This window comes from Alligator sinensis, unplaced genomic scaffold, assembly GCF_000455745.1.
Source record: "Alligator sinensis unplaced genomic scaffold, ASM45574v1 scaffold442_1, whole genome shotgun sequence".
NCBI classification, from domain to species: Eukaryota; Metazoa; Chordata; order Crocodylia; family Alligatoridae; genus Alligator; species Alligator sinensis.
In genome coordinates this window covers 3,723,489-3,749,054 of record NW_005841829.1, presented here as the reverse complement: position 1 = coordinate 3,749,054, position 25,566 = coordinate 3,723,489, and the positions used below count along the sequence as shown (strand labels likewise).

Sequence of the window (25,566 nt, the reverse complement as noted above, 5' to 3'; positions counted from 1 at the left end):
ACGGGGCACTGCTGTAGAAAAGCTGCTCTCTTGCTCTGCCAATGTCTGCCCTTCAGTAGTGGGTGAGGTGGTTTGTGCAGACATAAAGGAAAGTCCTTGAGCAATCATCAGTACTCTAACATTATACAACTGTCTGTCTGTCTGTCTCTGTCATGCTTTATTCGCGCTCTGGTCAGCTGACTGAAACAACCAATCAGAGTGCAAATACAGTGTTGGGACAGGAGGTGGCAGCACGGCGGAGCGCTGCCACGATGGCAGAGATGCAGGGGACGGAGGCGGTGCCAGCAGCAACCGGCAGCGCCGGCAGCCCTGCTCCCTGCAGGCAGCAATGATGGGGTGGGACAAGGCCACCAGAGTTGGCCTTGCCCCTCCCCGTCCCCCCCCTTGCTCCTTGGAGGTGGCAGCAGCACAAGGGGAGAGCGGGGTCGGGATGCTGCAGGGGTTGCGAGGCCACCGGCACTAGCTTCGGCCTGCCCCTCCCGCCTTCTGTCATCACCGCCTGCCCCCTCCCCCCTTCTGTCATCCCCGCCTGCCTGGCTGATGTGGCAGCGGTGGGGGGAAGCAGCGGGTGCACCGCAGCGTCGGGAGGCAAAGAGTGGGCCCAGGGGTGGGGAGGAGCGGATGGGGTCGGGAGGAGGAGTGGAGTGGGCCCAGGGGGGGGAGAACCTTGCCTGCCATGGCGGGGGGGGAAGCAGCGGGCCCAGCCTGACATGGTGTGGGAGGGGGAGGAGCGGGCCTCCCCCTCTCCTTTCATGCCCCCACCACCACCGCTGCATCAGCCTGGGCCTGCTGCTTCCCCCCCACCACCACAGCAAGCCGACTTCTCCCCACCCTTGGGCCCTCTTCCCACCGCCACGGGGAAGCGGGGAGCAGGCCTGGACCACAAGCAGCAAGAGGGGAGTGGGCCTGGACCGTGGGAGGTGGGGATGGGACACGGACACGGGGCTCTCTCCCCCTCCACCTCCCATGTCATTCTTGACAGGCAATTGGCTAGTAGGTATATAACAGCATAAAAGGTCTTGCCTGGGCTTTCCTCCCCCTTGTTACTGCATTTTGGTGCCTTTGTGTGCATCTCATGGGTAGAGCAAGGCCACAAGAAACATAGTAATAACACCAGAACAGAGATAATGCCATTAGTTTTTGGATTGGAGCCTTTCCCCCCACAGTTCAGAGGGGAGGGAGCGAGGCAGGAGGGTTGTAGCTGGGGGTTTGGTTCGCACTCCTCTCACCTGCTGCTTGTTGATGTAATTGCTTAGGTATGAAGGCACTGGTCGATCATTATCCCTGAAGCTGATTCAGCAGCTGCGGCAGCAGAGTGCACAAGCCCAAGTCAGCATGACAGCAGAGAACAAATCAACAGCTACAACGAAACTTGCCTCAGGTACCATGCAAGGCTGACATCTCTGAGGACAGATATTTAACTCAAAATACCAGCACCTCTTCTATTAATACATCTTGTAAAAGATTACTTCCTGCCTGTATATTTGAACTTTTGCAGTTACAGGCTGGGAGGGGGTGGGGAATAGCAAGAGACTTGTTCTGTAACTGGGCCTTTGGGCTAACCTCACCAAAACACCTTGCTGCCTGCATATTTCCTGCGCAGTCAGGGCTGCAGCTACACTCCACCCCTATTAAATCTAATGTGGAAGTAGGCTAAGCAGCTCCCTTTTAAGAAAAAAAGTGTTTGGTTGTCTCTGCAGAGACTGTCATGGTTTCTTTTCCTCTTTTCTTTTCTTTTTTTTTTTCCTGAGCAGGTGTTACTTCTGATCTCTTCCAGCTCCAGGCATTGAAGGGTCTTGATTGTGTCTGATTCTTTTATCAGCCATCACTTCAACTTCAAAACTGCTTGTTTTTTGTCTTTTAAATCTCTCTTTGCAGCTCGTACATTGCATGAGGTCTCGCTGCATGAGTCAATCAGATATGCCCCCGGAGACCCTGTGGAAAAATGGCTCAATGACTTGCTATGTTTGGATTGTCTCAATATCACCAGGATCATTTCTGGCTGTCCATTACCTGAAACCTGTGACCTGTATCCTTGCTGAAACCAATGCCCTTTGTTATTAAATGGCTTATTCTTAATTATGGCAGGGTGAGCAAGAGGTTAACAGTGGCTGACCAGACTGTTGCTGAGAGGTTGGGTCCCTCTGGATTCTTGTTTCCCCCCCAGTGCAGTTTATACTTCAGCTTCTTTGTACTGGTGTGTGGCACAGTTGACTCTCTCTCCTTTTTATACCAGAATAAGAGCTAACCATACCCTAGTCTAGGTCATAGAGACCTGATGAAAAAGTTCATTGTAGTGAGTGGAAGGCTTTTTTCTATTAACCATAATGCCTTTGTTTTAGTCAGTATTCTCTAAGTAGAGAGGAGCATGCATTTAACTACTTTAACTTTTTTCATACATTTAACCAAAAATTGAAGTTCTCACTTAGTGCTGACTGTGCTGTGTGGGTTTAGTGAGCACAAGGAGGCTTAAGCCTAAAGAATAAGGCATCTGCCCTTCCTGCTGGGAAGATGCTGACAGCATATGAGGGCACTTAGCTCATATTGTAAAAGCATAGGGAGAATTGCCTGCAGGCTCTGATAAATCCATAGAAGAATCTCTGGCTGTTTCCTTTCTTGACCAGTATACATAGATATTATGTAAATAGAGACACCCTCTTCTGTTACCACAAGGCATCAGAAATTTTTCTTCAGCGGCTGATGGCCCTCTACGTAGCTTCACATTACAAGGTAGTATTGTTGCCATGTTGGTCAGCACTGTCGAAATCTCTGTGGTTTTTAGAAAGGTCTAGTTGTCTTGAGTATGCTGTTACCATAGGTTGTTAAGGCACGAAAAAGTTATCTCCATTCCCTGCTTTCTGCTTTTTACAGTACTGTTTTTGTTCTGTCCTCTTACAGCTTACATTCATTCTTTGCCCATAAAAACATAAGGTTCTGGAGTAAGCCTTCCTGGTTGTGAAATCTCCAAGACTAATTAAGTCTGTGCAGCTTCTAGATTAAAGCAAGCCCAGGTCCACTGTTTCCTCTCTTCTGCCTGCAATTGCAAATTAAGCAGTATTTTGGGTCTAGAAGGTGTCTGAGCTGTTGGCCTGACTCTGTATCTAGGAAGTCTAGATGCAGTGCTAGGGCTGTGGGCTCGGGGCCGCTGCTTGAGCTATTCAGTCCTACTCCAGAGCCTTCTATGAATTCTAACTTGGACGTGTCAAGGCCTGAGGTTTATTTCTTGCAGGCGATCCTGGGTTCACTCCCGATACTTAGTATAATGTTAGATACGGTCATTACCCTTGCACAGAGCTTGATAGCCAAATTGGATGTAGCTGATGAGCTCTTTTCAGTAGGTGTTATTGCGGTAAATAAGAACTGGATTTTTGAACAGCTTTCTGTTAATGTTGAGAGTCATAGTGGTAACCCACAAAAGATGTTACAATTTGAGGGGGGGGGGGGTGTTGAATTCAGTACTCAGTAGTAGTTGATTTGTTTTCCAAAGTCAAAGTATCATAGCAAAACAGTATTATGCACAGCGTTTCTTAATGTTTTTTATGTATACTGGGGAGAAAGCATGCAAAATAATGTACAGGCAGTCCTCGGACTTACGGCACAATTGGTTCCTGAAAACTGTCTCTTAAGTCGAAACGTTGCAACTCGGAACCAATTTTCTCATAAGAAACAATTTTATAAATGAGGGATTGGTTCCTGAACCAAGGCCGGATACCCTGTTTTCACCAAAAATACCCCAGAATTTTGTACTCGATCGATTTATAGATGAGTAATATAGCTACATTAATATATTTATATTGTAAATAGCAATCATATTGATTTAAAAGGACTTCTTTGAGGTGACTTTGGACTTCTTGAAGGGCTCTTGGCTGGAGTCTTCTCAGGAGTCTTGGCTGCAGGTTTTTCTGGAGTCTTGTCTGCTTTCTTAAAGAAAATGTCCAAGGAAGTTTGAACAGATGTTCTCCAGGGAGATGAGCAACACAACAAACTTGTTCGCTGGCATGGCATTGCATTGGATCAAGCGTTGCAAGTCAAAACTGGCATTGTAAAGTTGAAACAGGGTGTCAATTTATAAAGGTTTTAAGTGTGAAACGTTGTAAGTGGAGGACTGCCTGTAGTCTGGGAATAACATCCTTGAATTGTCTTGATTGCCATTGATGTGTTTCCAATTGCATATGCTTTACAAAAAGTGAATCACAGGAGAGAGGCAGGATTTAGAGGACTGATAACTTAGAATTGAACATAGTCATGATGGAAGAACTTTGAAACTCTCCTCAAAGTAAGAATTGATTCTATAATTTGTTGTTTATGTTGCTCCAGAATTCCCCCAGTGACCTCCAGATGCTTTCAGATGCTCCTGCCCATCATCTGTTTTGCCTTTTACCCCCTGTTCCACCTACCCAGAATTCTCTGCCAGAAGTACTTGCCATTGTTCAGGTAGGTGACAAAGCTGAATGTATGAAATGAAGTTATAAAGCTGCTTGTTGAGGAACAGGTGACAGGATGTTTAACCATGATGTATAAGGTTACCGTTCTGCACATGCACCCAGGCGTTACATTAATCCAACAGGTCTTAACCAAGACCCTTTTGTACTAGGTGCTATGCAGCTACACAAGGACACCTTTCTCTCTGAGCTTGTTTTCTAAGGAGCCCCCTTTTTGTTACAAGGCCTTCCGAGGGGAAAAAATAGGTAGCAAGTTGTGGTTGCTCCTGCTTACTGCTGCAGACAGTTACAGGGCTGGAACGTCCCAAAATTGTTATTAGACCCTTCTCCTATGCTTATCTGCTTAAGATGATTGTTTTATCCATCATTGCCTTTTTGTTGGAAGCAGTTCTTTTGGGACCAGATTCTGTTATTTGTAGTACTTAATGGTTGTACAGCATTCAACAAATGCAGCTCTGATGTGCATGAGACTTTTAAATGGACTTTTAGTAGCTACCACAGTATAAAAGATGGATGATAGGTTGTATGGCTGAATAGGTCTTTTCTATCTACCTCTGCTGTGGGTGGTGATAGTACAAGATCAAAAAGTTTTCTCTGTTCGCAGCCTCTTTTCTTTTCCTGGCAGGTGTGTCTGGAGGGAGAGATCTCTCGCCAATCTATCCTGAACAGTCTGTCTAGGGGGAAGAAGGCTTCTGGAGACCTTATTCCGTGGACTGTCTCAGAGCAGGTAAATAATTGTGGGTGTTTGCTTTTCTTCAGGATAATATATAATGTTTCATATGGAGAATGCTTTGCTATGTTCTTTAATCTGTGTGTGTCTTGTATGTAGTTCCAGGATCCAGACTTTGGGAGCCTTTCTGGTGGGCGTGTTGTTCGTATTGCAGTCCATCCCGATTATCAAGGGGTAATGTATGCAGCGTCTGGTGATGTGATTTACAAGTTGCCAGCAATGATACCATCTCAGCTGCTCTTGCACGATGAGCAGAAGGGAGCTGGATCAGTATTTGGGTGGGAGACACTAAGGAAAGGTCAGGTGCTGCTGCAGCAAGTGTAGGTGAATTGGTCTGGTGGGCATTGCTTTTGTATGGTGATTTCAGCGAGGTCACTAACATGTTAGCTGTAGGACAGAGCCCTGAGTCTCTTCTGTAGTGTCACTCTCCTTCCTACAAACTGTCATGTAGCTTGTATAGCACTTGTATTGTGGCTGTGTGATACCATTATAGAAATCTGTAAATTGCTTTGGTCCTTCTCAGAAGGAAGCTGTTGTGGTGGTGGTGGTGATTTTTTTTTCAATTTTAAGAATTGTATATTGCTGCTTCACTGTTCGTAAACTTCCTTCCTTCTTCACAGATGGGTTATGGCAGCAGAGCTCTGAGCTTGTTGCAAATGTATTATGAGGGTAAATTCCCTTGTCTGGAAGAAAAAGTTACTCCAAAACCCAAAGAAATTGCCACCATAAGCAGTGAGGTATGAAGCTCTACACGTCTGGTGTTTTCCTGTTGTATTAGGCTATTAAATTTGCCTTAGGATGTATGGCTGAAACTTAGTGTTGGTCTCATGCAGCTTTGCACATAAGTGTGTGTGGGGGGGGTGTAAGTGAACATTTAATGTAAATATAAAAATATATGTCCCCTTACTTACCTAGTGAATAAGCCTGCAGATCACAGTGAGAGAGAACCTTTTTCTATTAACTCGTCTGCTCTTCTCCCCCAGGCAGTTAGTTTGTTAGAAGAGGTTTTGACCCCTCGGAAAGATTTGCCTCCTTTACTTCTCAAACTGAGTGAGAGACAAGCTGAGAACCTGGATTATCTAGGAGTATCCTATGGTTTGACACCCCGGCTGCTCAAGTAAGTTTTAACCATGTTTGTCCACTCCAGGGTGGATTTGATTTAAATCGAATTGGTTTAAATCGCTGGTCAGGAAGCTGTGGTTTAATCATTGTTTTCTACAAAAAGTACATTCTTGTTGTTAGATATCCTTCATTCATTTAACTTCTTGAAACTTTGCAATTTCAGAGAAAGGTAAGGGCTTGACTCTGTGTACACAAACTTTCAGAGAGATAATAGGGCTGATGGGTGGGTAATAATCAGGTCTGTTATCACTCATCTCCATATACTGCTGTTAACAAGGATGTTATCTCTGGAGAAAACAAACTCTCCCTGTGCCTGAAGATGGGTGTTTTGTGCCTGAAAGCCTACAGAGAACAATTTTTCCAACTATTTAGTTGGTCTAATAAAAGATATCGCATCTACTCAAAGAACCTTGTGTCTATGATCTCTGGAGACAGAAATCCACAGTTTCAGAAACTGAAACTAAGTATCACAGAGATGCTTAATGGGATCTTCTAGACTGAGCACTGAGTCCCATTGGGTAGAGTGGTTTTCTTTAATCTTTACTAATCTATAGAGGAGCCTCTGGGAACCCCATAAGATTGGGCCCCTAATATAGTCCACAGCCTGTTTGACCTATTTATAAAACTTCTAAAAAGGTTACATGAATATATTGTCTCAAATAGGATATAATTAGAAGTTATAATCCATATTCCATGATGATATCTTTGAGCTTTAAAATGTTAAAGTAAGATTATCTTTATATATGTTTATTTTTAAAAGCATCTTAAAAAAATACAAAAGAACAATTAAATCTGATTTAAATATATATATTTTTTTTAATTTTGCTTAAAAATTGTTAATTTTTATCCACCATGGTCTACTCTACTAAATAGAGATTGAGGGAGTTGCTACAAATGAATGTGTTTTTCGCTTTGGTCCTCATCTCTCTTCTCTATTCAGGCTTCCATTATTCTTTCATAAATTCTTCCTGTTTATCTTTGATAAATCTGGCAGCAGTTGCAAGTTCCCACTCATGTGCACTCTCCTTGCAATTCAGGTGGGCTCTGTCCAGAATAATAGACAGCCCTTCCATTGCTAGCCCAGGAACAAACTATCCAAGTGTGCTCCTTGAATGGCACAGCTATCAGGATGGTCCACGCTTACTGTATAAGCCAGTGGCTCTCAACATTTTTTGTACCAGGACCCACCTGTAAACATCAATGGCTAGTCCCAACCCAGTGCCCCTCACCCCAGCCCCCCAGTGTAGTGTATAGGGCAGGGGTGGCTCCCAGCAGCCCCTTGCAGGCTGGAACCTTGCCAGCCTGCAAGGGAAAAGCCACAGTTTCCCATACTTTTCTCCTTTTAAAAGAGAATCCATTTTTAAAGTTCGTTGATCCATTGTTTTAAAGTTTGTTCGCGACCCTTTCATATATTCTTGCAACCCACTTTTGGGTTGTGACCCACAGGTTGAGAAACGCTGGTATAAAGGATCTGGAGAGCTCTTCATGCCAGGAGTGTCCCGTTTGATGTGTATGGTGTAATGCATGGGTCCAGGAAGCTCAAGGTGCTTAGCTGTGGCTTGTTTAGTTCCCATGTAAATCCATACACAGTTTGGCAGCTACTGCTTGGGTGTATGAAAGAGAATGAAAAATATTTAATGGGTCAAATCACACCTGACTGTTCACATGCACAAAATATTCTTGAATTTTGGTAAAAACTTAGGTATATTCCCGTTTTAAAGTCAAGGTATTTGTTAATGTCTCTTCTATCTTTAACTTGGCTGCTGCTTTTTGTGATTATTCCTGCTTTAAACAGGACAGATAGGGGAAGGAAAAGAAATGGGTTATTGAAAAGCAACGAAAACCTAGCTTCCTGTTGAAATTCACCATTTCCAATGTAGCTGCATTGTCATCCTATGCTTTAGGGAGGCAGGTTCTCATGACAGGTGTTGCTGTGGGGGCTGGTTTAACTCTCTAGTCCAGAACACCATCTGGTTGGTCTCAGCAGGTCTCTCTTTCACTCATCTGGTCCATCATCTGGTTATGCTCAAATTATATGGTGCAGTCAATCACAGGCTCTGGTCAGGAGAGAGCAGAGCAACTCAAAGGGAGAACAGGGCAGGATCTTGTGCAGATCAATTTGGGATTCTCTCTGGTCCAGCAGGTGTTGCTGCTGATGCACTGAGGTCTAGATGTCATTGAGCCAAGGGATCCTTAAGTTGTGCTAATGAAAGATGGAGCCTCTGAAATAAAGCAGGGGCCTTTAGGGCTTTCCTGAGGGAATCCTTCAGAAGTGCGTGCTTTTGCTCATCAAAATCTATTTTTATAAGGTCCCGAAAGTATGGCCTGTTGCAGGCCATCCTCTTACTACCACATGTACCAGTTATTCCTGACATACACATTGTGTACATCTTCTTATGACCTAATCTTTTTGTTTGGTTATTATCTCAGTATGTCTGTGAGTCATAGGTGTATCCTGTCTGTCAGTGGTCATTGTTACAAGTCACTATGATATTTTAGGGCCTTTTTAATCTACTTGGCAGTCAGTGGCATCTGCTAATCACCAAATCTCACAATTTCAACCATAACATTATGGTTATGTAGTTTCTGCTACATTTTTCTTATTTTCTTTCCCCCAGATTTTGGAAGCGTGCTGGATTTGTACCGGTTTATCTAAGGCAGACTCCAGTAAGTATCGTACTGTTTCAGGAACCTGATCCATCTCCTGTTCAAGTCAGTGGAAGGCTTTGTTAACTCTTGATGGGATCTGACTTGGGCAATAAGTTTTTTTGGGGGGTTTTTTGAGTATGTCAGGAGTTTGTTGTTCATTGGGTTTATAGTTTCCAGTAACAGGACTAGCCTGTCTTAGGGATCAGAAGAGTTGTAGTGATGATCATTAGTGTGTTCTAGTATGTTTAGATTCAAAAACCCTGGGCCTTAGCTGTAAGTGCTTAGGTCAGTACGTGTAACTGGTGTCGGTGAATGCAAATGATCTAATCCAGTTTCAAGGTCCCTTTTTGACCCAGGCTGGATCTGGACTGTGGGGGCCCCGTGTGGGCTGGATCTGGATTGCAACACGAGGAAGCTGTGGCAACAGTTCTTGGAGCACACAGCAGCAACTCCTACCCGAACTGTGGGCTCTGGCTGTCTGCATGCCAAAACTGGAGCTGTTGTTGCATGCCACATGCTTCAGCATAGGGCATGCGGCAGGTGCTAGCAGTCAGGAAGGTGTGGATGGGCAAAGTGGCCAGAGAGCTGCCGGAGCTGTCGGCCCTTACTCTCCCTCCTGCTGCCAATTGCCATGTTCACTGGGGCCTGAGAACCCTGGATTCTGCAGCAGGCTGTTCCCCCCCCCCCAGTCAAGCTGCTTGTCTAGCAGTTGTGCTTTGAGTGTCACTGCAGCATTTTCCATTTGTTTTCCTTTAGTATAGCTAGGATTTCAAGGACTATTGGTTTAATTAGGTAGCTCATCAGTAATAACAGTGCTTCGCCCCTTTGTGGAGTTGATCAAATGCCTAAAGCTGATAGGTTGACAATTCAGTAACAGTAGTCATTGACTTTTAATACAGCTTGTGTCAACACAAAAGACTGAGTAAGAGAGACTCTTGAATTTTACCCTAGGTAAAAAGAACCCAAGCATGTTTCCTGTTTCACTATCTGTCTTTGTCTTTACCAGTTGAATGCATAAAGCAGAGGGTGGTGACAGGGGTGATGAGAATCTGTCTATGTTCCTAGAATGACCTGACTGGTGAGCACTCGTGTATCATGCTGAAGACCCTGAGTGAAGAGGAGAGTGAGCAGGAGCACTGGCTCTCTGCTTTCTGGAAAGGTAACTGGGCTGGTTGTAGTCGGGCAAGAGGAAACCTCAGTGTCCCCTTTGTAACAGCAGTGGAGTAACCATTATTGTCTTGTCTTCTGCAGATTTCAGGAGGCGGTTCCTGTCTCTGCTCTCATATCAATTCAGCACTTTTTCCCCTTCGTTAGCATTGAACATTCTACAGAACAAGAATATCAAGCAGCCATTGCAACCCCGTGAGTGCTCAGGCTTCTAGTGCTGACTTTGGGGATTTAAACTCTTTGCATGGCTTATCACAGGATTCTTTAAAACTCCAGGCACGATGCAGAATTGGTAGTAGACTGTGAATAGTGTTTGCCTCCTATATCCAAAAATAGGCTTGTGTTCCCAAGTGAAAACTTTGTCCTTGCTTAGTTCAGAGGTTCTGTTTAATCAGAGTTTTTGGCAATCAGATACAAAAGAGCTCTCTAATGTAGCAGAGACAAACATAGCAAGATCCAGGGCTGGAAGCTGAAGCTGGACACATTCAAACTGTGGGATGAAGACGCTTCCTCTCAGCAGCGCAGGTCCTAAACAACCAGAACAGCTTACCTTAGGCTATGGTGGGAAGCAGGTCCTAAACAACCAGAACAGCTTACCTTTGGCCATGGTGGGACCCCTGCCACTTGAAATTTGTAAATCAGAATGGGATGCCTATCTAAAAAAGAGGCTCTAGTTCAAGCGTGAGTTATTTGTTTTGATGTAGCCGTGACCTGTTTTATACAGGAAGTCAGACTAGATTATTATACTAATCTCCTTTGGTCTTAAAATCTATTGAAAGCACACTGCTGTTTCTTGAATGTAACGAGCTCCAAAGAAACCTCTTGAGAGCTCAGTAATTGCTCTGTTTCAGTTTCTGTTTTTTGTGACTTTCCCTAAATAGTGGGTGAAAGGTGCCAGGCTGCCAGCACTGGATAACAAAAATTTCTGCCAGCAGGACTGGTGCAGTGTAGGAAGAGCCATTTCAGGCTTTCTTCTGCTGGCTCTCGTTCTTTAACCCTTTTACTAGGGTTAGGAAAATGCCAGACTCCCTTGACCCATTTGATTGTATCTATGGGTGTGAGTCTTGGTAAAGGAATTCTTGTTCCATGGAGAGATTTGAAATCCCAAATTAGGTAGTTACAGTTTTAATCCTGGCATTTTTTATTTATAAATTCATTTGGGAAGCAATTGTGTGGGGCAGCTGCTGGCACATGTTAAAAGTGAGCTGTTAATTGCCAGAATCCTGAAGAACTACAGAATGCAATTTTCCTATTCTTTTTGGCTTGCTCAGTCATCGACCGTGCTGAACTGGACACTGTCTTCATTCCATATGACCTCAAGCGGTTAGAGATGTACTCTCGAAACATGGTGGACTATCACCTCATCATGGACATGATTCCCACTATCTCCAGGATGTACTTTCTTAACCAGCTAGGAGACATCTCTCTCTCTGCTGTACAGTCGGTATGGACCACCTGCCTTTAATTACCCCCTCCTTCTTTTCCTAGCCCTTTCGTATTTTTCCATCTACTGAGTAGCTCTTAAAGATTCAGCCCCTGCTTATGGCTTCAATTTCCCACTTCAGTGTAGTGTTGTAACTGGGAGCTGATCATCTTGCCTCCTATTCTACTTTTATGCTGTCTTTTATTTGAAATAATCTCCCATTTCATGCACCACATCTGTCAGATCTCCAGTTCTAAGACCTACAGTTTCAGATGATTTGCCTCCTCAGTATTCCCTTCTGTGTTTTCCCTTGTCTGTGCTGTCTTCTCATGCTTCATGTTTGTTTCTGCATCTAATAATTCAGATCCTCTTCTCTTCCATGTTCTGCAGAGCATCATGTGCCCATCTAGTACTATGCAAACAGTAGCCAAAGCCTCTTGCATCAGGAAGCATTTCTGTTTTCAGTAGGGAGCTCTGACTATCAAAGGTAGAGCAGTTTGGCAGAGTCGTAATAGTTTTGAACAAAACTCAAACCTGTATGCTTTGTAGAGGGGTGGGGCAGTGTGTGTGTGTGTGTGTGTGTGTGTGTGTGTGTGTGTACATGTACATATACATATTGCATTTAAAAAAATCTTGCCATGTAGGCCCTTCTCCTAGGGATTGGTCTACAACACAAATCTTTGGACCAGCTGGAAAAGGAGCTAGAACTACCCAGCAGTCAACTGATGGGTCTCTTCAACAGGATTATCCGCAAAGTGGTCCAGGTAATTGCATCTTCGTCCAGCTTTGGCTTATGGAGTTGTCAGACTCAGTTCTAGGCCTAAGCTTTGCAGTGTTAAGAATCTAGCTCAGTATTCTGTAACCTCAGTCTCCCTTAAGGAATGTATAGGCTGTTTGTGAATGAAGGCTGCTGACAGACAGAAAAAAAACAAAACACATTTTACCAGAAAAAGCACTGCATTACTTCAATCTGGCTCCACGGTATCTGTCTAGATTGCACACTTCAGAAGGGCTTTTTGGTGCTTTTATCTACTAGCTGATTCAATAAACTAGCAGATAAAAGCGCAAAAAAAGCCCCACTGAAGCACCAGATCTATACAGACATTGGGTGAGCCAAGTCTAACTAATGCAGTGCCTCTTTTGGGCATGCACTGGACTCAGCACAGGGGTACCCCAAGTTTAAAGTAAAGCGCTGGTTTTTGGGGTTTTTTTTATGTCTGTAAGCAGCAGAAATGTCTTGGTGAAAAAAGGAGGTGACTAGCAGTGGTGTTAGCTGTATACATCTTTCATACAGTTTGGATGGCTTATAATGATGAATGGTGCTGACCAGAGGGGTGCATTCTCTAGTGTCCTTTAATTGCAGCAAGTTATACAGGCTTCTTCTCCGCTGTGTTAGTGTTGCACCTTGCCTTAGAATGGCCCTCTCCAGAGAGGGTCACATAGGGGCAGACTTGAAGCCAATAGAAAGGCTTTGGTTCAGGCCTTCAGTCTCCCTGGCATTGCTGGTGAGACTGAGTGAGGGTGCTAGTTGTGGTGGATGGTGCTACAAGGAACCTGACTTTTTAGTGCTCATTTCACAGATCACTTCTCAGATGGCTGTGAATTTGTCCCATGCTATTATGAGGTGAAGAACAGACTGACACAGAAATAAGACTCCCCTGTCCATTCCAGTCCCGTAACCAGTCTGTTCTCTCATAGTTCTCAAAGTTAGCCTCTGATGACTTCATAGGCAGAGCTTCTTTATCTTTAATTACAAGTCACCCACTGTTCAGATGTTTTGCCCAGCATGGAATCGTATTTAGGTGACTAGATAGAAATAATATAAAAGAAAGGAAATCTGTAGGTTTTTACCTGTAAAAGTAAATGACTTGCCTGGGGTTGTGTCAGTGAAGAACTCCTTTTTATATGCAAGCAATAACTCCTGAATGAGTCATTAAGATGTCTTTACTTTCTCTGCCAGGAGATGGGCCTCTGACCTTCATGGTTTCTGCAGTCTAAGGGCTGCAGAAGTTTCACTGGGGTAGCCAATGTATTTTTAATTTGCTTTTAAAACACCTAGCTGATAAAACAACAATAAGCCTGTTGCATGCTAATTTACTCCTTTATTTTCAGATGTACAGCACTATCCAGGAGAAAGCTGTAGAGGAGCAGATGGCAGCAACGAAGGACATTGTAATGGAGCCAACTCTGAAGTCTTTAAACGATGACTTGGTAATGTTGATCCTACCATTAAAACTTCAAATATGTGTGTCAGACCCCTCCAATGGGTTTTCTTTAACTTAAGAGCTGTTTGAATGGTGTCTGTGCTTGTGTAGGAAGTCCTGTGTGTCCTATTTTGTTCTTTTATGGTAATTATGGAACTTTGCAAGCTTTAACAGCGCATTAATATTGTGCTAATGTAGTGTAAAGATCCTCCCACAGTCATCTTTAATATTTATATTAAAAGTGCGGATGTCTTTCACACCCAGTTCAAAGTGTGGAAGGCTTCTTTGTAAGGTGAACTGCCTTTGGGGGATAGGAAAAGAATAAGGCATTGTAATTTCTGACCTAGTAGACATGCCGTGTGATGTTTTGCCACTGCTCTGCTTAAAAGTTAACATTTCTCTGGGATGTGTTGCTTGCAGGAAGAAGCAGCACGGGAATTTCAGGAAAAACACAAACAAGAAATGGGGAAGCTGAAGGAAATGGACCTTTCACAGTAAGAATTTTTCCACATGACTTGCACAGCAAATGTTTTCAGGCATCTGGTTTGAACACACTGTCTAGGAGCAGCACATCTGTGCAGTGCATGGGGGTTTGGGGTGGGAATATTCAATAGGTTGTACTCAGCATAGCAGATGTCTGAGCCATATTGTCAGGCTGAAACTTGAGCCTTGTGCACCTTGGAGCCCAAGTGAATGAAGTCAATGTGAACAGACTTATTCTGCAATATCTAATAAATGCAGCTAGCAATTTCTGTTTCCCGAGACTGTTAATCACCAACCATTCTTAGTCTTTATTGGCTCTGCTGGCAACTGGTTTATTTTATACTCTAGCCAAATTGCAATTATAAATTTTGGTTTCAGTAGTAAAATGTCTGCTCGCTGGCATTAACCATCTTTGAGCAGTGTGTCATAAGAATGAATGTGCTGGTTTCAATCTTCAGTTTTGTGTTGTTTATTTGCTGGTCCAAGTTCTGCCTGTGTAAACTTGAGCCATCCTCATTCTCTTTGTTTTTTACTTACTGGTTCTTCCTGTTTAGATAATAACCTCTTCAGGGTAGACTGCTCTTGCTGCGTGTCTCGCCTCGATCTTGGTTTGGGCTTCCTCAGAATGTCGTGTAGTACAGATAATGCCTTGAGCTGTCTCTGCCTTTGGGCCATTCTTAATTCCTGGAGGCTTCCCATGCTTCAAAGAGCAATCATTAGCTTTCCTTAAACTATAGAAATGGTCCTAGTGCTACTCGAACCAACTTAAGGCTCCCATCTCCTGCTCAACTAGTCTCTTATTTCAAAGCAGACGCTAGAATGAGAGCATTCTTGTCTAACAAGCTCAGTCGTTATTTGTCTAATTTGTGCTGGTTAACTGTTGGGTCATACCTCAAGTTGCTTGAAATTTCCTGTTTAAGGTGTCAGTTCAACATTGGACACTCTTAGATCATTGCAGAGCTAGTCAACTCAGAGGTTACTGAACTGCTGAAGCAGCAGGTTACTCAGGATGAAGAAACATCTGCTGGAGCTTTAACAGGCACTCCATGAACTGCTTTGCTTTCCTCCCTGCTCTTTCCTCCATTCTGCCAAAACAAAAAAGGCTTTTGATAATATTGGCATAGTAATGTCTGCTTTGGCAACCTCTACTAAATCTAAGAGAAGTAAAACATTTTAAAATGCTCTGGCTACTTTGTTTCCATGTGTCGCAAGGGCATGTGTATTTGCTAAATTACTTCCTATTGGATATCCTTAGCCCACTTTCCTATTGAATATCCTTATTGGATATTTTTGAAGGCCGGTTACAGAACTCTTGTGAAAGAGACAAAGTTGTTTGAAATGTAATGGCTTTATCCGGTGTCACTTGGCCTTACTAGTAGAGACTGTTCTACACTGAGACTCTAGAAGCGCCTGGCAAGAAAGAGCAGCTACTCCAATTTTTGCTCTGCAGTTACTTTGCTTAGTTAAGCTGCCTGTTATATCTGAGTTACTTGGATACTATGATGAGGGGGACAGTACACGAGCCTGAATCAAACAGAATTTGCCTCTGTGATCAATAGAAACATTGAAGCCATTGGGTTTTCTTGAAATAGTGCAGAAAGCATGGGCGACTGGTGCCACTTCAGTCGGTGGGGCACATGCCCCCCCAGCAAGCAGTCAGCAGCCGGGGCGGGGGTTCCCCTGTGGCCAATCTCATTGACCGGGGGGGGGCGGGCTTCCAGGAGCACCACTTCCCAGCTGGCACTGGCGCTCCTGCCTGCCCGCCCGTCACCTAACTGGCAAGCACAGCCAATCGGGGTGTACCGGCGCTCTCAGCACCCCCTACATGTTGCCACTGGCAGAAAGGCTGTACCATGTTGGACTCTCCTCTTATGTTTTGTCTGTGCCGTTGTACTCTTTCAGAATAGAGAATATTGATCTGGTTGTTGCCAGATTGAAAGCCAAGGAGACTGACTTTCTGTATCCTTAGAAAGGTTGAAGGTGGAGCATGGTGAAATGCACACAGGAGACTTGCAAGGGTCATTGTAGCCTTGACCAGATGCTGGAAGGGGATAAGTATATCTGTGCCTGCTGCCCTTTCAGCTACCAGCCTTTGTGACAAGGCTACCATATTGGAGCAGTTGGGTGATAACGTCCGTTTTAAGGGGAGATAAAAGAACTACATTTGTCACTGAAGGGTTTTGGGCGGTGGGAATTTTTGATTACTGCTGTTCTAATTTGCATTCAAATGACTGACATGGCCATGGCAGACTGTGCCCTGTTGCCCATGCTCATCCTGCTTTGAACCAGCTCTTGCTCGCTTGCACTGTCTGAATGCATCTCTGTTTGAATGCTAACACAAGCTTTGGCTTTGTTTGCAGGGTAGCTGTTGTCTGACAGAAGTGTGATTAACTGTATTTCCTCTCCTTTGAATAGGTCATTTTTTATTGTTTTTTATCTCCCTTGTTCAGATATGTAATCCGAGGCGATGATGAAGAATGGGATGAGGTGCTGACTAAAGCTGGAAAAGACACATCCATCATCAGCCTGAAAAGGTTAGGGAAATAAAAATCCAACAGATCCAGGCCTTCCCGTAGGCCTTATTATATGCAGTGAAACTGAGGAGTTAAAAGCAAAGGAATTGCATATCTTGTTGCTCTTAGTGGGTTTCTAGCAAAGATCTGGGAGGATAACTAGCTTGAAGATCATTTTTCCCCACTTTTTATCTCTCTGCAGTGGGGAAGATAGGACTGTCCCTTGGCTCATAATTCAACCCTTTAATTAGTTAATACAACAGGTTTCTCAGTCTGGCCATGCATGTAATTTGTCCCCTGATTTCCCCTTTGTGGGTAATTCTGCTAGGATTAAAATCCTTGTTCTATTTTTGTCTGTCTTCCCCCTTGACACAAGTAGGAACCTATGAAAATTCCCACAGGAAAAATGCATCCCCAGGACGAGTGAATGAATCTCGTGTCTCTGAGTCTAATCCTTCTGGAACTCTTGGGACTCCCTCAATCAAGTTCTTAGTTGAAAACATCAGTTTCCCTTTATGATGACTTTCATCCTCTTTCTTCCTTTCAGCTCCCATGCATCTCAACACAGTCCCCTTCTGGATCTCTTCCCCTGTGGATTTATGGATGGGGACTTCCATAAATGCAGCTTTCCCCACCCTTCCTCCCCACTCGCCTCAATTCCTCCAGGCAGAATTAATTATTTGTCCCTTCTTGCATTTGTCTTCTGCCTTTTGTGCCCACACACATTGTTTCTCTAAATACTGGCAGCTGTGAATGAGTCCCTGCCCATTCTATGGAAATAGGAAATGGTCCCAAAAGCTGTTGGAATAATTGGGGGATTTCTCAGGTGGGTCATGTTTGGCCCATCCATTCCCAGACTGACCTGAGTGCTTGGATTGCTTGCTAGGTACTTGAAAACCTAGCTATGCAATTTAAAAAAAAATTAAGTCTGAGTGCCCCAGTTTGAGGTGTCTTTCTGGATCCTGCCTTTAAAAAGCTGTATAGTATGTACCCTCTAAAGAGTGGGCTCTTTATGGCAATTCAAACTGGGGGCCAGAGTCACAGGATGCTGGAAAATATAGGTTGTATTGTTAGTGCATTCTGTAATTTTTCTTTTAATGACACAAATGAGAGCAGGTTTCATCCTAGCCCCTTTGCTTCAGGCTTTGCATAGAAAGGTTTCTGTGCAAACCTCCACTTCGGTAACAAACATTCCCGGCTGAATAGGAATCCAGTGTCTCTTTAACCGGTGTTTGTTCCTGTTTCTCAGTGCAAAGAAGAGAAAAGTAGAAACAGAAAAAGGACCAAAGCAACAGAAGAAATTTAAGAAGAACAAAGATATGAAGCAGAAGTGGAAGAAATGACATTAAATCTAATCAATGAACTCGTACTAAACCAACTCCTGTTCAGGACATCCCATTTCCTTCCAAAGCAAAGGATATTTTCTTCTGAAGAAGCAGTGACTGGAAGGAAAAGCCTTGGAGGCATTTTTACAGTTCATAAAAAAGGAAAAGTGCAGTGACATTGCTGAGAGGCTCTCTCCTTTGGGATTTTTATACTGAGGGATTAGAGAGGCTCAACAGCTGGGAAGCTTCAATTCACACATGGCTGAGGCATCTGTAAACAACTTTGCTGCATCTTAGCGCTTGGTGTGTTTTTAATTTTTTTCCCCCTTTTAGGAGACCCAGGGGAGGTGAGATTGTGCTGCTCTATTGCAACATTTTAACACATCTTAATGTGCTTAGTTATTTGCTGTACTTCTTCAGTGTCGGGGATGTTGCTCTGCAGCTTGGCAGTGCTCACAGTGAGCTGTGAGCTTCACTTGGGGCTGGGCTGTTCGTTAATCATCAGCCACATGATTAGCACTGATAAATGGCCACAGTTTTTGTACAAAGAAGCTTGCACTGTACAATAAATCTTTTTGTTTTAAAAAAATGCCTACAGATTGTGCTCACAGCTCTCCATAGCGCTACACAAGGTTCCTCAGCTTCTTTCATTGCTGCTTTCAAGCCCCTTCTACACTTGGTTGTCTCTCTTTCCTGCCTCATGTTGGTAGTCCTATTATTTCCTTACTCCATAAGCTTGTTGTGATCTTGTTACCAAACTGGAAAGCTTTTCCTGCCGCTTTGGATCTCGTTGTGCCTGTTCAGCTCTAGATGTCACCTTGTCACAGTGTTTCTCATAAAATCAGCACGGTCCTCTCCATGACAGGTAACTGGCCACCTCCCTCTCAGCAGCTGCTCCAGAGCACAGAAACTGTCCCAGAAGACTCAGGTATGCTCACCAGGTGGCAGTACAATTGTTATTCTTGTTCCTCTTCGTGGTGGCTTAGGATTCTCTGTTGCTCAGGTTCGCTCCTGTCCTGCTATAGGTTTTCTGTGATTGAGCTGCTCTCTTCTGTGCCTGCCTTCTGTGTGCAGATCTTGGCTCTTGGGAGCAATTCTCTGTGGCACAGCCAGCTCCCCACTTCCCTATATGCCCTATTCCTTGTCTAGATATAGCTTCCTGGTTATTCTAGCTTTCCTTCCCCTGCTTCCTGGCATGCACACTTGGACAAGTAGAGTGCACTGAAAGCATGAGGCTTTATATGGGTGAGAGCTTCCAAGCCTTTGTAGATCCAGACCTACCCTTCCCCCTTGCTTCTGAAAACAGAACTAATTTTCCCCAAGAACAGTTGTTGACCCAGGAATATGCTGTTGTCTTCTCCAGTATTGACGTGTGAAGCCAGTAAACAGAAAAGAAGGATTAGTAGAGCACAGCTTATGCCTCCCTTAAGTCAGTTTGCCCACTGAAGCATAAGGGAAGTTTTGTTGCTCCTTCAGTTTGCCCCTGTGAGTGCATGGGGTGTATGTACCAGTGTTTTATGTCTATGAACTGAGAGTCGTCATAATGAAAATTGGTATGTATGTTACTGCCAGTCTGAAGTGTCTCTTGGGCTGAGCCAAGGTTTCATTGAACTCCTAGCTGTTGAATACCAGCTCTTCCCCAATTTGATAGGAATTAATTTTAAAATCTTCAGAGTTCTACAACTATAAATAGAGTCATCCTGCTAGCCACTGTTGTTGTCTGTGGCTGCACACAGGGGTACGTGATGTTCATAGGTACCCTCTGCTAGTGTCATTGCACTGAATCAAGTTCAGTTGTGTATACTACAATACTAGAACCAGGAATTTTTACCAATCTGATATCTGCTGTGCAATACTACTGCCTTTTGGCACTTCTTAATTACAGTATCTCTCGCCACTGACCTCCTTCATGGTGCAACATCTGTTAAGAAGCTTCTTTTCATTATCTGGCAGCTTCAGTAAGTCAACTGCCCGTGACACAGAGTTCTCTTATAGCCTATTGCTCTTTGACTTGCAGCTTTCTCTTTATCAGCACGTGTCCATTGTACCCTGCCCTGCTCTCTGCTTCTTTGTGTAGTCCCTGCCCAGGCGCACTTCCAGGCTTACTGATCTGACAGTAATTCAGGATCTGTCTGTGTTGTTCTTAAATGAAGTGAAGTTCCTTCTCTGAAGCAACACCTTTTTGTACACACATTCACCAACACAGAGCTCCAGGTAAACCCAAAAGGAGCAGGCTGGTCTCCGCAGAAGGACAGTTCAGGTAGCATGACTCTTGGCTAGGATTGCTTCTCCATTAGCTGCAGTGATCACTCCCCTCCCATTCAATACTGTCAGTTCTTTAAACGGAGTTGGTTGGAGGGCTGTTGTACAGTGTCTGTAATCCTGTGTTGAATCTTTATGGTCCGTCTTCCTATGGCTCTGTCTGAGCTGCTGTCTTACAGGTGTCTCTCCATGCACTCTCCTGCATACAGCAGTGACCATGTCTGCCTACTGTGAGCAAGCAAATGGCTTGGCTAATTGGAGGGAAAATGGCAAAACCATGTAGGAAGAGTGCAGTGCTCCCAGCAGGTGGTGGGTTGATGTGACCTGGTTGTCAATGGAATCAGCCTGCTTTCTTGGACATCTCTGAGTTATTGTGACAGCTGAGGAGGGAGCTATCTGACCTCTGAAGAAGAGCTGAGGTGGAGAGGAGGAAATGTAACTGGTGTCCCTGCAGGTGGGGGGTGAAGTTATAGAGCTCACTTGACCCGTTCTCCACCTACAAGAGATGGGTCCCCAAGGCCTTGAAGTCTGAAATGTCAGTGAAACTGAGAAACTAAAGAAGGGTAAAATATGAAAAGGAGGGTAAAGTAATTGTCATCCTAGTCAGCTCTGGCTGTAGCTGCCTTGCAGGGAGTTCATTCTGTGCTGCTTCATGTAGGTTGTTTGATAAATAGTGAAGTCCCCATGACTCCCCAGAATCAGAGCTGTGTGGCATTAGGGCCCAAAATGTATTTCCCCAGGATGCATGTGGCTTGTAAACCTGGCTTTATGGCAATAGTAAGGGGACAAGCTGAGAAAAGCAGACACATAATGACCTCCTGAGTGGGTTGGCCAGTCCATTCATATAATATGATGGAGGTAGGCTATTGTAGCAAGTCTGTGCCCAACTTCAGGCTAATGCAGCTACCCACCTCTCTGATAGCAGCCTCCTGTGGCCAGGTAGAGCTGAGCTTACAGTGAGGTGACCATTCAGAAAGGCTAAATCTTTTCCCTCGCTGGGTTGCAGAGCCTGAGTAAAGGGGTATGGGTGACCTCATTCAGCATAACCTGGCACTTGAAATTAGCATTTACTTGGGGCAGTGTGGTCTGAGTGGTCTGTAAAGAAGGCCAGCCTGCCAGCTGAGGGGTTCTAAACTGGCCACTTATGTGGTTATTTATTGGCAGGGAGACCTGTCCCAGCCAAAATGATGCCTGAAGGCTTGTCTGATTCTCTCTCCCAGTGATGGAGTTGGTCCGATAAAACATTGTGGAAGAAACTTGCCTCTCCAGCTAGAGTTGTTTTAACACATCCAGAGCAGAGCACATCATCTTGTTCCATTTTGCTGCGGGTGACGCTCCTGTGTTACGTTATTGTGCTTGTTATTGCATAACAGGTGCCCATGCTGTGCGTCCCATGCGTTCCAAATACAGACACCATTGTTACCTGTGTAAGGGGCCTGTACTGTTTTGTTAATTCAAGGATTACCAGACCACTTGCACCACAGTATTGGCACAACCCAGTGATTTTGGTGCCTCGGCACGATGGAATTTTCTTGCCACATGAGAGCCTCTTGCACAGTGAGGGTTTCTGTTGCAGCAGAAGAACCTCGGTGCAAGAGAGTTCCCGCCAATTTGCAGGATGCACTTCTTCCTTGCAGCACAGAAATGCACGGTGCAAAGAGTTCCCGCTATTCGAATGCAAATTTGTGTCCCGCTATTGGCCAGTGCTAAATTATTCCTACGTAGCGGCTAGTAATTGGCTAGCTAGCCGTTTAAAAATTTGTGCGACTTCCGCCCAGGTCGAAGAACTTTGAGCACACTGCAGAGTGCCTCTAAAGAGATCTGACTTGCGGCTGCCAATCGATAGACTGATCACCTATCGATCTTTCTTCCCGTCGCGGAGCGCAATCCCAGACGTATCCTTTTCCTGCCGGCTTGATTTGCGGACGGATTAACTGGCTTGGGCCTCGCCAGCAGGAACAACTCACATAGTTGTTCAGATGACTGGACCATCTGCGTCGCAACTACAAGCGGCGTAAGTAAACGTTTTTGCAACCATTAAACCTTGTCTGCCTCTCCATTCACCAGCCCGCCCTGACGAACGAGCAATTTCTAAATCACCTCGAGTCGGCTCTGGCCGTCTGAGACAAGTATCAGCTATTTCTGCCTGCTGTAGTGAACAGCAGCATGATTTGTACGGCAGTCCTTGACTGACTGCAAGCCCCTGGCACTAAGCAAGTGTATTCATGGTCAAGGGAGCTTGAGCTCCACTTCCTAATTAGATGCAAGTCTGCTTATTGAGGTTTCATCCTAATCCAGGGGTATATCTCTGTTGCTGTAGCTTCTTGCCAGAGAGTGACATGTGGCTGTTGCCTCTATCTTGTGGGTTGGTATATACCAGGAGTGGACAAAATACGGCCCGCGGGGCCCCTAAAAAAAAAAAGAAAAAAAGTAGAAAATTAATATTTTTCTTCCCTTTGTTCCTGTCAAAAATGACAGGAACCAAGGGCAGTAGGACCCAGGGGAAGCCCGGCAGGCTCCAACAACAGGGGAGCCTACCTGGCCCCCCCCCAGCCAGAAGCATGTGGCTGCCCCGAGCGCAGGTAAGGGCGGGGGGGATTCCAGGCAGGGAAGGAGCTGGGAGGCGGAAGCGGCTCCCTCCCCCGCCCCGTGCTGCAGCTGCTTGCAGCCTGCATGGGGTGGGCTGTGAGCAGCTGCAGCAGGGAATGCTGGCCATGGGGTGGGGGAGGAGCCGCTTTTCCCCATGCTCAGCACCAGCTTCTTCCCTGCTGGCAAGCAGGGGGTCAGGGCTGTGTGCTGCCCCCCGCCTGTACCGCGGAGCTGGAGGGCACTGGGTGTGAGCGGGTGGGGAGCTAGTGGGAGCACGGGGTCTGCACTTGTGCCCCGGGGTCTCTGCCGGCGGGGCCCAGAGCAGGGTGGCAGGAGTGTGGGGTCCCAGCTGGCAGGGGCTTTATGGAGCTGGGTTGGCTCCCCCCTCTCCCTGCTGGTGCAGCCCAGCCCAGCTCCACAGACCCCTGCCAGCCTGTGCCCTGCTTTGGGCCCCACCGGTGCTGGCCCTGGGACATTGGTTGACTTTGGGACATTGGTCCCAAGATGGTGACCAGCGGGCGAGGCACCTGTCAAGGGGCGGGGCTACCCATGGGACCCTCGACAGCCTGCCAAAACTGGGTAAGCGGCCTCTGCCCAAAATAATTGCCTGCCCCTGGTATATATAGAACAGCCACAGAGTGGTGAGGTCATGTAGCAGTACCCTCAAGGTCTCCTGCCAGGATCTGTGAACAGCACTTGCTTGGCACAGAATGGAACAGTCTCCTTTTTAAGAAGTGCCCTGAGGAGAATCTGTCCCTTTTCATCTATGACTTTTGCTCCCTTAATTCCTAAGAGCAGGGCAGCATTTACATTGATGGATTTCCAGGCATCCCACTGACCCATGGAAATAGAGGTTGGAAAGGATCTCAGGAGGTCATCTAGTCCAACCCCCTGCTCAAAGCAGGACCAGACCCAACTAGATCATCCCAGCCAAGGCTTTGTCTAGCCAGGTCTTAAAAACCTTCAAGGATGGAGAGTCCACAGCCTCTCTGGGTAACCTGTTCCAGTGCTTCACTACCCTCCCAGTGGGAGAGTTTTTCCTAGTATCTAATGTAAACTTGCCTTGCTGCAACTTGAGACCATTGCTCCTTGTTCTGTCATCTGTCACCACTGAAAACAGTCTAACTCCATCAGCTTTATAACCTTCTTCATGTAGTTGAAGGCTGCTATTAAATTCCCCTTCAGTCTTCTTTTCTCCAGACGAAATAAACCCAGTTCTCTCAGCCTCTCCTCATAAGTCATGTGCCCCAGCCTCCTAACCATTTTCATTGCCCTCCACTGGACTCTCCAATTTGTCTACATCCTTTCTGTAGCAGGGGGGGGACGACGACAGGACTGTACTCCAGATGTGGTGTCATGAGTGCCAAGCAAGAGCACATACTCAAAGGCACCACTGCTCATAAACCTACTTATACTATAGACCCTGAATTCAGAGCCTGACACACTTCACAGGTATCCCAATGATCTACTTGACTCCATGGCAGAAAGGGAGCGAATAAATAGCAGTGAAGAAATGTCCAGCAGTTGAATAGGCCCATGACTGTAGAATCTTCTCTGATGAAATGCACTGAGCTCTAGATAGCAAGGTTTGATGTTGATGTTTGATGTTAGAGGATGATGCTAGAAAAAGTGGTCTTGGGCTAGTCAAGCATCAAAATGTTGCACTGGGGTCGTAGGCTTGCAACATCCCAGGGCATTTAAGGAGAGTTTGTGTCTTGAAGGGATGCTTCAGGTTAGGGAATGCTACGGTTTTGTGGGTGCAAGTAATGGTGACTGAGCTGAGTAGCTGGGACAGCCCCTTTCTGCGTTGGATTCCTTTTACTTACTTGTTCTCCTTGAATTCTTAATATGCTTGTTGTGGTGCATTGTAATCTTCAGGGCTTTAGATAGTCACCTGGTGGTGCCAAAAATAAATTTTCCACCCTTATATTTATTACTTTAGGGGCAGGTGGATGTTCTTTTATCTGAAGTCTTGGACTTTGGCTGCAGCTAGAAGCTCAAGATCAAACGAGTTGTTTCCCAATGGTTCTAAGAAATCTCTGAGATGCCTAGCTGATGTATTTTGCTTGCATACTTGGGGTCATAAAGGCCAGGGTACAGCTGAGGACACCTGAGGCCAGTTGTGGGCTGGAGGCTGTGTGTGGCCCAGCAACGGGGGTGGGGGAGTTGGACGTCATCTTTGGATGCCATCTGTGAGGAATGGGACATGGTGTTGGGATGGTTTGGAGCCATGTATTACACCATTGGCATCAGGTGATTAAATGGGCAGCCTGCCACCTAGGAATGACTATTCAATTCCAACTAAGGCATGGCAAGTGAGTCAGGAGGACAGGTCAAGGATTGGACTGACCTTGAGACTATCCCTTCTTTAATGCTGTGACGGGGCACAATCTAAATTTATCAATTTATGGTAACACACTCAAACTGCTGGTGTGAACAAGGCAGTCATTCAGAACTAGGGCTGTTTTAAGATTTTAAGTGTACTGATTCCACAATACCACTTTACCCCATGGTAAAAAGTCAGTGTTAAATACTGTTTTTCCTCTACAAACATTCAGGCATGCATAATATGCATGCATATTCCTTCAGACGCACCTAACCCTGCATAGAATTACCCCCTACTAAAACAGCTGTATAAATACACAAGCCATAACTGT

General features: G+C 45.2%; 1 protein-coding gene across 3 annotated transcripts in view; it reads left to right on the top strand.

The window, feature by feature from the left end:
• NAT10 (N-acetyltransferase 10) overlaps nucleotides 1–18,680 on the top strand; it is a 36,219-nt gene extending 17,539 nt beyond the window's left edge. For 2 of the 3 annotated variants that reach the window (XM_006014665.3, XM_006014666.2), the window contains exons 13-29: nucleotides 1,257–1,381; nucleotides 1,879–2,029; nucleotides 2,634–2,730; nucleotides 4,318–4,434; nucleotides 5,068–5,169; nucleotides 5,272–5,346; nucleotides 5,793–5,909; nucleotides 6,156–6,289; nucleotides 8,913–8,961; nucleotides 10,009–10,102; nucleotides 10,195–10,305; nucleotides 11,382–11,554; nucleotides 12,178–12,297; nucleotides 13,646–13,744; nucleotides 14,158–14,231; nucleotides 16,671–16,754; nucleotides 17,983–18,680. In XM_006014665.3, coding sequence (XP_006014727.1) covers nucleotides 1,257–1,381; nucleotides 1,879–2,029; nucleotides 2,634–2,730; nucleotides 4,318–4,434; nucleotides 5,068–5,169; nucleotides 5,272–5,346; nucleotides 5,793–5,909; nucleotides 6,156–6,289; nucleotides 8,913–8,961; nucleotides 10,009–10,102; nucleotides 10,195–10,305; nucleotides 11,382–11,554; nucleotides 12,178–12,297; nucleotides 13,646–13,744; nucleotides 14,158–14,231; nucleotides 16,671–16,754; nucleotides 17,983–18,076 — 1,816 coding nt within the window. In that variant the 3' untranslated portion in view covers nucleotides 18,077–18,680. Of the gene's footprint in view, nucleotides 1–1,256; nucleotides 1,382–1,878; nucleotides 2,030–2,633; nucleotides 2,731–4,317; nucleotides 4,435–5,067; nucleotides 5,170–5,271; nucleotides 5,347–5,792; nucleotides 5,910–6,155; nucleotides 6,290–8,912; nucleotides 8,962–10,008; nucleotides 10,103–10,194; nucleotides 10,306–11,381; nucleotides 11,555–11,923; nucleotides 12,029–12,177; nucleotides 12,298–13,645; nucleotides 13,745–14,157; nucleotides 14,232–16,670; nucleotides 16,755–17,982 lie in introns of those variants that run through there. The other variant, XM_025195275.1, reaches the window with a different exon arrangement.
• Nucleotides 18,681–25,566: the final 6,886 nt, after the last annotated feature.